Source organism: Oxyura jamaicensis, chromosome 23, assembly GCF_011077185.1.
Source record: "Oxyura jamaicensis isolate SHBP4307 breed ruddy duck chromosome 23, BPBGC_Ojam_1.0, whole genome shotgun sequence".
NCBI classification, from domain to species: domain Eukaryota; kingdom Metazoa; phylum Chordata; class Aves; order Anseriformes; family Anatidae; genus Oxyura; species Oxyura jamaicensis.
The window spans coordinates 4,748,967-4,762,927 of NC_048915.1; the positions used below are offsets into that span (position 1 = coordinate 4,748,967).

The window sequence follows — 13,961 nt, forward strand, 5'->3', positions numbered from 1 at the left end:
GGAGGAAGGGACTACAAAATATGCGTCAGGGGCTACAGAAAGGGGAGAAGGGTTACAAAAAAATGGGTCAGGGGCTGCACAAAACAGGGCAGAGGCTATAAAAACGGTGCAAGGGCTACAAAATAGGGCAGTGGCCACGAAAACCGGGTACAGGGAGCTACAAAAAACGGGACAGAGGCTATCAAAAGTGGGGCAGGGCCTATAATAAACTGGACAGGCGCTACAAAACGGGGCAGGGGCCACCAAAAACGGGGCAAGGGCTACAAAAACGGGTCAGAAGCTATAAAAAACGGGCGAGACGGCCACCGGCCGCCCCCGCCCCCCTCAGGCGGTGCCGCGACCGCCTCAGGCGGCGCGCGCCCCACGTGACCAATACCCCCCCCACCGCCTATGGCGAGCGGTGACGTCATCGCGCTGCGCCGGCGCCTGCGCAGTGGGAGGCGGCGGCGTGAGGAGGCGGCGGCGGCGCTGGGCTGTGTCACGGCGGGGCCGGAGGGGCGGCCATGGAGTACCTGATCGGCATCCAGGGGCCCGACTACGTCCTGGTGGCCGCAGACACGGTGGCGGCCTCCAGCATCGTGCAGATGAAGCACGGTGAGCGGCGAGGCCCGGTACCGGGGGGGGAGGAGGGGGGTTAGGCCGCGGCGGGGCCCTGCCGGGCCTCGCCTCAGGGCTGGCGTGGTGGGGCTGGGCCCGGGGAGAGCCCCTCGGGGGGCTGAGTTCCTGTGAGGGTTTTATGCCTTATCCTGGGTTAACGGAGCGGTCACGTTAATTTACGGTTTGGGTAGGTGTTAGCTCGTTAACTCAACCTTGTGTTGTGCTGCGGAGGGAATTCTGAAGGAATAGCCGGGGTGGAGTTAGTGCTTGGTCCTGTCTGTGCCCCTGGTAAAAGGTATTTCATGAAGAAAATTAAATATTGGGATTAAAGGCACTGTGGAAGTCATAGCACGAGGCATATGAGCCACTAACATCTTAGTTTATTTATGTAGAGAAAGAAATCTGGGGGTTTCTCAAGCCCTTGAAATTCTAGAAAATTATATTTTCTGCTTCTGTTTATTGCAGTCCCAATAAGCTGGGCTAGAAGCATGGCTATAAGGTGTAGTGACTTTAATACAAACACAATGTTTTAGAAGCTCTATTTTTTAGAAAGTGCTAAACTGTAATAATGATAAACTTTCTATAAAATCTTCAGTGTTAGAGTTAGCAGTGCCTTTACCCATAACTGTGTTTTACTTCAGGTCTGTAGAATTCAATTGGAGTAGTAAATAGATTGCAAGGGCTGATTGCTTTCAGGGGCATTTCCTGGACTCTTGAGATGAGCAGCTTCTGTGCAGTCCTTAGGTACTTCAGGATCCCCTCGAATCACATCAGAGGGTTGTGACACCTCCTGCGTATCTTGCAGCAGGGATTATTCAGCAGTATTTAGTAAACTGAAACCGAAACGGAAGCTAAGGGAAGCTCAGGCGTGGAGATGCAGTGCTGTTCCGTAGAACTACCTGCAGTATGGAGCACTGGTTTTCTGTGCACACCAACAGTTACTCAATTTTCTCATCTGAGCGGTATCCTCTTAATGAGGTGAGACCAAGGTGCTAGAATGAGTGCAGGATTGGCTTCGGTGATGTTGTCATGACAACTTGGACTGGCGCACGCTTCGTTGGGTTAGAAACTGGCTGGATAGCCGGGCCCAGAGAGTTGTGGTAAATGGAGTCAAATCCAGTTGGAGGCCAGTCACTAGCGGCGTCCCCCAGGGCTCGGTGCTGGGGCGGTCCTCTTTAACATCTTCATCAATGATCTGGACGAGGGCATTGAGTGCACCCTCAGTAAGTTTGCAGATGACACCAAGTTAGGTGCGAGTGTCGATCTGCTCGAGGGTAGGAAGGCTCTGCAGGAGGATCTGGATAGGCTGCACCGATGGGCTGGGGTCAACTGCATGAAGTTTAACAAGGCCAAGTGCCGGGTCCTGCACCTGGGGCGTAATAATCCCAAGCAGAGCTACAGGCTGGGAGATGAGTGGTTGGAGAGCTGCCAGGCGGAGAAGGACCTGGGAGTGATAGTGGACAGTCGGCTGAATATGAGCCAGCAGTGTGCTCAGGTGGCCAAGAAGGCCAACGGCATCCTGGCTTGTATCAGAAATAGTGTGACCAGCAGGGCTAGGGAGGTGATCGTCCCCCTGTACTCGGCTCTGGTGAGGCCGTACCTCGAGTACTGTGTTCAGTTTTGGGCCCCTCGCTACAAGAAGGACATGGAGGTGCTTGAGCGGGTCCAAAGAAGGGCGACGAAGCTGGTGAGGGGCCTGGAGAACAAGTCCTACGAGGAGCGGCTGAAGGAGCTGGGCTTATTCAGCCTGGAGAAGAGGAGGCTCAGGGGCGACCTTATCGCTCTCTACAGATACCTTAAAGGAGGCTGTAGAGAGGTGGGGGTTGGCCTGTTCTCCCACGTGCCTGGTGACAGGACGAGGGGGAATGGGCTAAAGTTGCGCCAGGGGAGTTTTAGGTTGGATGTTAGGAAGAGCTTCTTTACTGAAAGGGTTGTGAGGCATTGGAACAGGCTGCCCAGGGAGGTGGTGGAGTCACCATCCCTGGAAGTCTTCAAAAGACGTTTAGATGTAGAGCTTAGGGATATGGTTTAGTGGGGACTGTTAGTGTTAGGTTAGAGGTTGGACTCGATGATCTTGAGGTCTCTTCCAACCTAGAAATTCTGTGATTCTGTGAACTTGGATTCCCTCTAGTACATGCAGGCAAGTTTTGGAAACTGCAATTAAAAGTCTAGCTTACTGTTCCTTAATCTCCAGTTATTTGTGGACTGCCTTACAATTTGTAATCAATGTTTGCATGTTGTGCTTTTGTCAAAAGCAATGACAAACAAAAACTTTTTTAAAGCTTCCTTCATCTAAATAGCTGTTTTCTGGAACAATTATTGGTATCAGAAGGAAAGGATGGTTTGGGGGATTTTAGTTCTGGATTTCCTCATACTGTTTTTGCTTTGTGCTGATATTTCAGCTTCATACTATTTTTTTTTTTTTTCTGGTTCAGTGTATTTAGATAAAACAGAACGATCACTGAGCAGAATTCTTACTCCTGAGTCAGGGAAGTACCATGTATAGTGTTGAATTTCATCTGAACACAACATTCTGTGTGAAGCTTTAGTTGTCGTTTTTTGTAACAAAGATCACATGTTTCTGCAATATTTCCCTTCTGAAGGAAGCACTTCAGAAAAAAGTCATTTTTATTTCTCTCGGTGATGTGTTTAACAGGCCTGCTGTACTACACCATCAACTGTGAGAAGCTGAGTGCTAATGCCTGCTCAGGAAGACTTTTTTGGTAGTTTCAGGACCTAGTTGAGTTCTTGGTCTTTGACCTTTGTGCTTTTTGTGAAAGAAATGGTGATACTGGCAAAATAGTGGTGATACTGGCAAAATCTTTCTTTTGACCATGGCTCTTGATGTTGTTTTTCTTTACCTAGACCACGACAAAATGTTTAAGATGAGTGAAAAAATCTTACTCTTGTGTGTTGGGGAGGCTGGAGACACCGTACAGTTTGCAGAATACATCCAGAAGAACGTTCAGCTCTACAAAATGCGAAATGGTAAGTGAAGGACAACAGTGATTCACGGAGGGTTGGGAAGCAGAGGGTTGATGATGGGTGTAGTTTAGTCAAGTGTTTGGTGGAAAGTTCTGTTCTCAAAGCTTCCCTAGTTGTAAGGATTTCTGTACTTTAAGTGTCAAGCAAATGTGGTAGTAAATGCGGAAAAGTGAAGCTTAGAACATATAAGACATAAAGTTCTTCCAAAGCCCTACTAACCTATTTGGTATATAAATGAACGACAATAGTAGTTTAAGTAAAATATTTCTCTTAATGTCTGTAACATGATAACTGTCCTTGGTTTTCCTGAAATACCTGGCTGAAAAATTCAGGCTACGTACCTGCAGTATTTTACTGTTTTTTGGGGCTGTTTTATGTTAGTCCAATAATGAATGTGGATATGCACTGTTACCAAATACACACTTCTTCTGCAGGTTACGAACTGTCTCCTACTGCAGCTGCAAATTTTACACGGCGAAACCTAGCTGACTATCTTCGGAGTCGAGTGAGTAATAGCTGAAAGACCTTGGCAGGGGCTTACAGGGGAAACTTCTGTTTTTAAGTAATGGAGTCTGATGAAAAGGTGACGGCTTCTGTCTTCACTGGTGAAGTCACTTTGCTGAAAGAATATATTTTTTATTAAAATGTATATTGCTTTACTTATTCAGAAAAGTTATCGCATCACTTACCAATAAGTGATATTACTATAATCTTGAAATTCCAGCTTTGGGTCCAGTAAATGTTTTGTCATAAATACTGCAGACAGCTAAGTGAGCTAAGCCTCTTTAACAATGAGATTAGTTTTCATGCAAATGCACTGGATCTGTTTAATCTTATTGGAAAATGATTTAATAGAGCAAAGCTGTTTGATGTACTTAGCAAAACAAGTCCCTTTTGTAAACAGAAGCATGAGGCTTTCAGTAAAAGAAATCCAAGTTGAAGCTGTGTTTTTCCAAGTTACCAAACTGCAATGACTGCTTTTTTTCTCATGGTAATTGCTCAAAATATTGCTAACAAATGCATCCCACTAGTCATTCTCCAGCTGTCATGCTGGGATACCGTTTGAAGCATAGTGGAGAAGTCAGGACTTCTGTTTGACTTTCATCTTGGCTGGATGCAAGGTGGTGTCCCTGGACTTCTGCTTTCCAGATTTGATAAATGTGTATGGTTAAATAAACTTCCCCAGGAGAAAAGACTTGATTCTTTTTGTAAAATACTGCTATGTTTTCAGGAGGGGCAAGCAGACTTGTAAAGATCCAGGGTTAGGAATTGCTTTGTTAGCATTCTTCCCAACATATACAAATCAAAACAAGAGCAACGAGGACGTTGAGAATGAAGTTGAACAAATCTGTTAGGGATTGGACAGGGGATAAATGAAGTTGCTTGTTCCAGCAGTGTACCTCACAGGCCTGAAATCATGTTTTACAGGCAGGCCAGTATCAACCTCAGAGTTGTGTTGCTGGGAATTACACGTGTGTGGAGTGAGGTAAAGACCGTTCCTGAACATCTCATAATCCACCGAAACAACCTAATGTCATTGTTCTCATTTCTGATGTGGATGACAACTGAATGCAGCAAGTTTTCAAGCTAATAAAGCTTGTGTGGAGCGAGTCAGTGAAATAATAGTGCTGAGGATTATTCAGGATATAAAATACTCCTAACAGGAGTAATGTACGGGCTTTTTGGCAAGCTTGGCTAGCATGATGTGGCACTGTCTTCTGTGCCGTGTCCCCTGAGGCCTGATCCACCCTGTGTCTCCCCTGCTTCCTGAGCCCACGCTCGCCTTCCAGCTCACCTGCTCCAGATGGGCAGCACAGTGGGGAGGACACTGGCGAAGGCAGATGTGTTTATTTACCGGAGACAAAACGTTGTGCTGTTGCAGATGGCAATGCCCTGGAGCAAGTAGTGCACTCTGACACTGTCACACTACAGTGATCTCTACACTGCAGGGAGAGCTCTTTTTCTTTAAACATAGCACATCGTGGTTTGTTTGTGGATTTAGAACTTGATAATGCAATAAGATACTGCCATAAGATACTTTTTTCCCCTGTGGATTATCTTACCTTTTTTACTCTAATTTGTAGGATGCAAGGATTAATGCTAGCTCTCCATATCTAAGTTGTGTGTAGGATTCCTGGAGGCTACCAATTATGTGGCTAATAAAAACTTAAAGGTAAAATTTGCTACCACCTCCTGTTAGGAGCAGGAAGATAGTTCAGAAGTAGAGAGTTTAGTGGGGAAAAGGTACCTGATTTCTTGCTGTATTGCCATTTTGCCATGTAAAGCTGTCTGTTATGAGGGACTAGAAGGTACATGAAAGGGACTGGCCGTACTGAAACAGAAACTTCTCAGGCATTATACAATTGTCATGGCCCTGACCAAAACAGGGCTTGTTCTGCACTGTTAACCACCATCCAAGTTCTTCCCTGTTATCTGCAGATAAAAACAAAATCAAACTAGTTAAGCCAGCATGAGTGTGTCCAGTGCAGTTATCGTCATTTCTAGCAGTTTGTGTGTAGCTCGGATAGCCATGTTACCTTGCAGTGCACATTTTTAATACTGTTTCACGGTTTGAAACCTGTTCCATACTATTGTGGAAGGTTGTGCTTCCCCTACTTTTCTCTAGATTTTATTAAATATTCAGTAAACTGCCATCATATGGTCAATAGCTTTGCTTGTGAGCCCTGTGTGCTGAGGAGAAACAGGACTTTGGATTAGCATGAAAAATTAATGGGGAAAACAAATAGTGTTAACCAGCTGGTACAGGAAGACATCTGTGAAATATTAAATTTAAGTTGATAAATTTTGAAACCATTCTAATTACAATATGGTTGCAGCTTTAGCAAGGCATGCAAACATAGAGCTGTTGCCAGAGTATAAATATGTGATAAGTTTAATAAAATAGCTAGCTTCTTTCCGTTCAAATGGACAACGATTCACCAAATCCTCTAAGGATGTTACAGCTCTGCATTTCTCTGTTCTGAGGACGTTACTTTAGGTACTAGGCATTTCTTGTACCTGTGGAGTTCTTGCTAGGACTGGAGAGTTCAGCCTTAGTGCAACTGATTTCATCAACTGGGGCTGTGCTAAGCTTTAGGATTTACCATTCAGGCAAGTAAAACTTGATCTGCCAGGCACGATGAGTTCAGTTCGAAGTTTCTGAATGCCGGCCAAGACTGGGATGAACCGTGTGGATCAGACTGAGTGCTTCTCGTGTCTTGGGGATGGCTTTCCTTTTTTGGCAGTCATGTGTAATGAGGTTGGCCTTGTAACTTCAGGGTGTTACCTTACTGGGCTCTTCCCTTTTACTAAATAGCCAGCATGGTTTTTCAGAACACTTCTTTAAAGCATGGGTTTATACTCCAAAATAGTGTCTGAAAATAATCTGACCTCCGTTTATCTCTTTTAAATGGGGCAAACCAAGAAACTGCCTTGGAGCCAGTTGGCTTTTGAATAGGTGAGTGGTGCTATAGTTCCTCTTCCCTGTTGCCTTCTCCAGCATCACGCTTGATTCACCTGATGAATCAAGTGCCGGCGTTTGAACATTCAACATATTACAGAGTGTGCGGGGGGGGGGGGGGGGGGGGAATAAGGAAAAACACCCTCCTGCCCCCTGTACCCTTTAAAGTTCAGCTTCTTGTTGTGTTGTGATGCTATGTTTAATTATAGGTGACAGGGGCTGGCCTGAGTCCAAAGGAAGACTGTCAGTTCCTCTCTCCTTGTCCACGCTTGGCAGGATGCTTCCTCACGCCCACCTTTCTCCCCCTTGCTGTGACTTTGGCTTCCGCCAGATGTCACACCGCTGCTTGTCACCGCCCAGCCTCCCGTTGCTGATCTTGTTGTTTTAGTGTATTTATCACAACTGTTCTCTTCAGCTGTAAATTCTGAAGAATTTCACACATCCCTTAATTGCTGTAGTTATTTTAAATCAAACAGCATAAAGTGCAAAGCTACTTGCAATGAGAAATATTGCCTGTAATACAACGGCGAGTTTGGGGGGAGAAAAAATTGACTCTTGTGGAGCGTCAGCCTATCTGATGAGTTTGGTGGCTCTTAAATCACAGCAGCCCTCCTAAGAGCCTAGGACTGGTGTGGATTTAGTTGCAAAAGCCAAGGCTGCCTTTGAAATGAACAAATGTCCAGGTTATAGTTAAGTTTGGTATAGGTAATTTTAAGCAAATATTTACATCTCGCTACACTCTGAGGATAAATGTCAGTGTCTGAGGGTATGAGTCAGTCCTCTTGTGGAAACCCAACTGAAAGGCTTGAGATGTACAATACCAGTCCTAGCACACAAGTGTTAGCCCCACACTTGGATGCAGTGAAAGTTTTCTTTGTGGTGTTCACTTCCCCCTGTTCACATTGGGACTGACCAGAGTTAGGGATTTCAGATGTTAAGTGCTGCAGTGAACGTGTTACCATTCTCATGGCAAATGCCCTCTGTTCCCTTTGCCAGATTTTTTTTTTTTTTTTTCCTGGCTAAAGATGCAGCCAGCTACATGGAAACATGAAGTTGAAGGCTTTAGGACTTGCCACACAGCCTGAGGCACTACAGGAATAGCATTTTTCTGTAATGGGCTAAGCCTTTCCCTTTGGGTACCATAGTCCCTAAGATTCTGGGAGACCAATGGAATTAGTTCTCAACTAGGAAAACCTGCACAATTTTCATATTTCTAGGAAGTTGCCTTGGCTCAGAAGCGTTGTAACCTGAATGTTCCCTTAGATTCTGACCTTGAATTTGCTGCATTGGAACAAGTCTTGGAGTACATGAATTATAGTAGTAAGTGGAGATTGTGGTGGTCTGGGCAAAGGGGAAATGCTGTTATCTATATTTAATATTATTTGAAGGGAGACTTTTTTTCCTAGTGATAAATGTTACCTTTGCATTTACTCCTTTACATTAAGCGCCTGTTAAAGGTGCTGAAGTTGTCCCTTTGAAACTTTGTGTTAATCCTGTATTAACATACCAAATTGCCTGCGATTTTCAGTTGCAATCATGGAATTAGTAAAAAGGTTATGTTTATCTTCTAATGTTTAGATGCTGCCTTTCCTGCATAGTAGGATGATAGCGTGACACTTTATTTGCATTTAAGAAGTTCTTGTAGCCCGTTAGTGGGAGAACTTAAGACTGAAAAATAGCTTGCAGATTTCAGCCTGTATAACACCACTTGTTTATTGTTGAGTACCAGTGTTGGTAATTCAGTCACACAGTAATTTGAGTGATCTTGTGTCATGTGTCATGCATGGCTTTTAAAGATCAACTTGTGATGTTTGAGAATAAATGAAATACAGACTAATTAAATGAATACAGCTGCGTAGTAACTTGGTTCCAAATATGCTGAAATGCTTTGAAGATTAATCACACAATTTAGTGACATGTCTGGTATAACTGTAACACTAACCTGCTTTATTTTTTATCTGGTGAAAGTCAAAGTACAGTATCCTGTGGTTTTTGAGTGCAAATTCGCTATGCTTAGTATCAAAATGACCTTATTCCTCTGCTAAAGCTAATGTTTTGGTTTTAGAGTGAAATTGTCTGCTTATTCTAGTAATGTTCTAATTTTGCTGCTTTGTTGATCTAGATTTTTGAGCATTGAGAGATATCGTGTTACTATAATTAATAAGAAATATATAAATATGGGAAATACTAGCAGTGTATAAAGGCACTTTTAGAAAAGGTATAAGACTCATAAAAATCGGTAATTTACGTTTAAAAATAATACAGTATATACATGCCTCATGATCATAAAGTGTTTATATTGGAAGACTTGGGGACACCTGCTTTATCCATTATGGTAAAACACAGTAAGCCTAAAACATGAAGAAAACTGCTCAGGAATTTCTAAGCTTGCAAGTAAAGAACAATAAAAAGGCATGATTACATTAATGCAGTTCTGTGGTCTTTTGGGGTAAGAGAGAGCTATTTAGTAATGTTACCTGATAGGGTGTTGCTGAAGTCATAAACAAGAATCAGAAGAGAGAATCTGAAGCAGACTAAATTTCTAGTTTTAAAAGTAAACCGTTTCCAACTAAACAAAAAGCTGTTGCTAAAGTAATGTTGTCATATCTTAATAGTCAGCTTTAAATGGAAAGGAACCAGTTCCTTAGATCTTCATGTGATCAGTCAAGCCAAATAGTAAAGATTAAATTTGGTACATGCAGTAAAAACCTAACTGCCAATTAACAAGACAGTGTAACACTGTATACAGCTGTTCACGCTGCACTGTATATGAGCTTTCATGTGCTAAAATGGTCAATGGTTAACAGTAGTGTGACTGAGAAAAGAGCATATTAAGTTAACAAAGAAGTTCTTATAAAGCGCAGAATGTTCATGTTGTGTTGCCATGCAGACAGTAAAAATTCTCAAGTTTTATGTTCAGATGAAAGAATCTTATGTGGAGACATAATTAAAGTCTTCGTTTTAAGTTTGAATGTGCCATGAAAGCTTTAAAAAAATAAATCAGGGGGGTAGTACAGATTTTGCTTCTGCATTCCATGTTACCAAAAGATTTGATTTGCTTTTAGATCGAAGCCCGGCATCTCCTGCAGACAGTATTGATGGAGTTGCTAGCCATTTTATCACAAAGAATTGTGAAACCAGCTATGTTGCAATTCTGGATATGGCATGGGCAATTAGGATTCAAAGACGTGGGCGTGTCTGCTTTAATGAAAATGTTGTTTTTGGTTGTAGACCCCTTACCATGTCAACCTTCTCCTGGCTGGCTATGATGACGATGAAGGTCCTGCCCTTTATTACATGGATTATCTTGCAGCTCTGGCTAAAGCTCCTTTTGCAGCACATGGATATGGTGCGTTCCTCACCCTCAGCATCCTCGACCGCTATTACAAGCCAAGTAAGTGGAGCCTGTGGAGAAGAAAATTCTCCTGTTACTGATTAATAACGTAAAGCTTTGAAGTGTGAGTTTGACGTTTGCTGAGTCAGGTGGTCCAGCACAATTGCTGTGGTGCTGCAGATTTGAACTTGACTTTGTTAGACTAAATGCAGGTTTAAAGATTGCCTTCTGTTTTTGCTGAAATGGTAATGTGAAACTAGACAACTCCTTGGTGTTTTCCTGTTCGAAGCATAACAGACTGTAAGTGAAGGAAGTTCCAATTTATTCTAGAACATGACTAGACTTTCCTGGACTGCTTGCTGCTAGTAGTCTGGTTTTAATAAATAGCACTTTGATAACTTTATCTTCCACTTGCTTTTCTGTTGCTATGATAAAGATTTTCCTAGAGTATCAATCTTCAAAGTGCAATCCCAGATCTTTCTGCTCCATATCTTGAATTGGATATATCAGTTAATATACAGATACCAACATATTTGTATGATAAATTAAAAATATACAGGTGAGAAGTTATTTCTTCCTAGCAAGATTATCTCTCAGCTCTGAAGCGTTGATGAAGATCAATTGGTTTGTTTTACAATTTTATCCATATGGTAGCTGTTGGTCATAATTCCTGTATGTCTATAACTGTCTAAAGTCTTAATTTTAGAATTGTGATCCAGTTCTTACACTGCCAAAAAATAAACATGGCTCCATCCCCATTTTACAAAAGAGGAAATGTACTAAGCTGGGACTATGGTTAATCTGACATTTTTGGCTTTAGCCACAAAACTGCTTTACTCCTTACGGTGTGCAAAGCCGAGTTTAATTTCATAGCAAAGATGTTGACTTGGTAATCTTTTCATCTATCCACCGCAAGAAAGAAGCTATGACCAGGCAGCTTTATTTTAATGGGAGTTCTTCCTGAACAATGAATGCGAGTCTGGAACAAGCTTTAGAAATAAGTTTTTAGATCCACAGAGCTTAACTGCTTCCTAGCCATGTCTCTAGAAAATGATAGTACTGCATTTTTACAACTTCTTGTGAAAATAAAAGCAGTGAACTGCAATAGGTTGTCATGGCTTGTCATCCTTACACAGTCCTGAATTTTTTATCCTAATGTGTGAGAATAGCAGGGGCATCACACACGTGCCTTTCCCATTATTAAAACTAATACCCAGCAGGGAACGTAGCACCAAAACCAATCTCCGCCTACTGTCACTGACTTGCAGCCGGCTGCGGACAGATGGAGCTGATTTAAAACTGTAATAAACTCGAGGAGAGAGAGACGGCTGGACTTCTCCAAAGCCTGGTCCCTGGCCATGGGAGGCAAAATTCCGTCATGCTTCCCATTCAGTGTAACAAATTGATTCTCAATGGCTTGTTGCAGCGTGAGTGCTTCAGCGCAGGACGTACTCAGTACATCTGGAAATTGTTTTCTGTGAGCTGGGAAGTAGAGTTTTTGGTGCTCAGCTGAAAAGTTGTTTAAATTTAATAAAGTTTCTGTTGAGAGAGATGGCCTCTAATTAAATCAATCTGTGGATGTTTTGTTTCAGGTATCACACGTGAGGAAGCTGTGGAGCTCCTAAAGAAATGTCTAGAGGAGGTGAGTTGCCAAACTTGGGCCCTTGTGAACCTGAGAATGGAATGTTTGTTTGCATTCATTTGCTGATATTTTCCTGTTCTTGTTGCATTTTGGCTGTCTTTGCCAGAAGGGATAATAAATGCATATTGACCAGATGTGGAATAGCTACTGAGGAAAAGGATTTGTGGGTGCTTGCATTGTCTTAGCATGGTTCACATGCTCCAGAACATAAACTTTAAGCTTAATTGCTTTCTTTACTTCTGCTGCTTTTATGCTTAGCATAATATTGATACAGACTGTCTTTGACTTTCTTTTATGTTGCTTCTGAATGTAATGCAAGCATCCCTCTGTTACTTGTATTACACTTAACTAGTATATACTTCCAAGTGTACTTCTCTTCCAGCTTGTGAAGTGATATCTAATTCTAATTGGGGTGAAGATTTGACCTTAAAGTTCATAATCAATTTTAATGTAAACATATCCTTTCAGACTCCAAGGCTTTTATTGTAGGAAAACATTCTCTGTCCTTGTCTTTGAATTTAATATAATTGGGAAGAAAGTTCTAGGGAAACATGGGAAACATTACAAATAAGTATTCTAAAGAGGTTCTATTTAAAGAATCTTTTTGATACATACACTGTGCCCGAAGTTGTAGCCCACTCTGTCTTCCTCCTTAAGTGCCTGTTATGTTAAAAGGCTTTTGTGTTTTGTACCTCCAGCCTAGACTGGTCTAACAGGGCAAGTATTAGAACAGAAACTTGTACCAAACGCTTCCTGAGTTGTGAAAACCACCTTAGTTCAGGTCACCAGGACTGTTAGGAACAAGAACCAGGATGGAGATTTTGATGAGCAACAGCATATTCCTTAAATTATGCCCTCCTCTTTTAAGCTTTGAATGAACCTCATCTCCTTTGTTTTATTTTTGTCTTTTGAACAGCTTAAGAAGCGCTTCATCTTAAATCTGACCTCTTTCAATGCCCGGTTCATTGACAAAGACGGCATCCATGAAGTGGACAATATACTCCTTCAAAAAGCAACGTCCTAACCCCTGAGATCTTTCTTCAGCAGTCTTCTTTTTATGTTCCGTTTTGTTTTTAATATTCATTTGAAGCACCCAAGTCATGTACTATGCTGGAAGATTGAATAAAGATTGACATTTATATAGCCAGTTCCATCTTTTGATTCCACTTTGATTCCACTGGTCCTTCCTGAGAGTATTTAAGTAAATCCGTCTGCAATGAAGATGAAACGTGATTTATTGGTAATTGTGGCATGTTCAGATTACTTTATTTGCTATTCTGAGATGTTTTCACTTCCCCCTCTTAAGTTTTCTTATGGGTGGGGAAAACTAGTATTATATTTTTCTAGAAGAGAACTTGCTGTCATCTGTTCTCACACTGGGTATTAAAGCTCAGCAAACAGCAGACAAGTGCTTTATGCTAAACATAGCAACATCTATTTCATCTTTCCAAAGATCTCACTACTGTTTGCGTTATAAAAGTCTGATTTTCAAAGACTTAATTTTGCTTTTGTTATTATTGGTTTCAATCTAATCCAAGTGGAAAGTAAGGTTGTCAATAAATAGAATGGATTTAAAGATACTAGTGTCACTTCTTACTCGTGTGGCCATAGTTCTGTTACTGGGAAAATATTCTCCTGGCACCATTAGGTCATAGCTATATTAAGTATTTTAAATATAAACTGACTTACTGTGTTATTTAATCGTTTCTACAAGTTTAATGAAAAATATAATTCCAGTGCTTTTCATAAATCTTAGGATTATTCTTATCTAGCTAGAGCTTTTTCCTTGAGAATAATCACTGATCTTGTCTGGGGTCTAGATGATGCTTCCATATTAAAACTGCAGTCAGCAAACATCCTTAGATGATTTTTGTGTGGCTGATACTTACAATCTGCACAGAACTGATTCTTCTGGGAAGAATTTTCATTGAGACCAATTCCCT

The 13,961-nt window shown here is 41.9% G+C and overlaps 1 protein-coding gene across 1 annotated transcript; it reads left to right on the forward strand.

The window, feature by feature from the left end:
* Nucleotides 1-418: 418 nt before the first annotated feature.
* Nucleotides 419-13,594, forward strand: PSMB2 (proteasome 20S subunit beta 2). The gene is made up of 6 exons (XM_035345692.1): nucleotides 419-594; nucleotides 3,463-3,585; nucleotides 4,017-4,087; nucleotides 10,274-10,436; nucleotides 11,969-12,018; nucleotides 12,935-13,594. Exons 1-6 carry the CDS (start codon nucleotides 504-506, stop codon nucleotides 13,040-13,042), a joined length of 606 nt encoding a protein of 201 aa, XP_035201583.1. The 5' UTR covers nucleotides 419-503; the 3' UTR covers nucleotides 13,043-13,594.
* The last annotated feature ends 367 nt before the right edge of the window (nucleotides 13,595-13,961 follow it).

Coding starts and splice junctions, on each gene's coding strand:
- PSMB2 (XM_035345692.1), top strand. CDS start 504: ATGGAGTACCTGATCGGCATCCAGGGGCCCGACTACGTCCTGGTGGCC. Junction 3,586..4,016: donor GCTCTACAAAATGCGAAATG/GTAAGTGAAGGA, acceptor CTTCTTCTGCAG/GTTACGAACTGTCTCCTACT. Junction 10,437..11,968: donor CGACCGCTATTACAAGCCAA/GTAAGTGGAGCC, acceptor GTTTTGTTTCAG/GTATCACACGTGAGGAAGCT.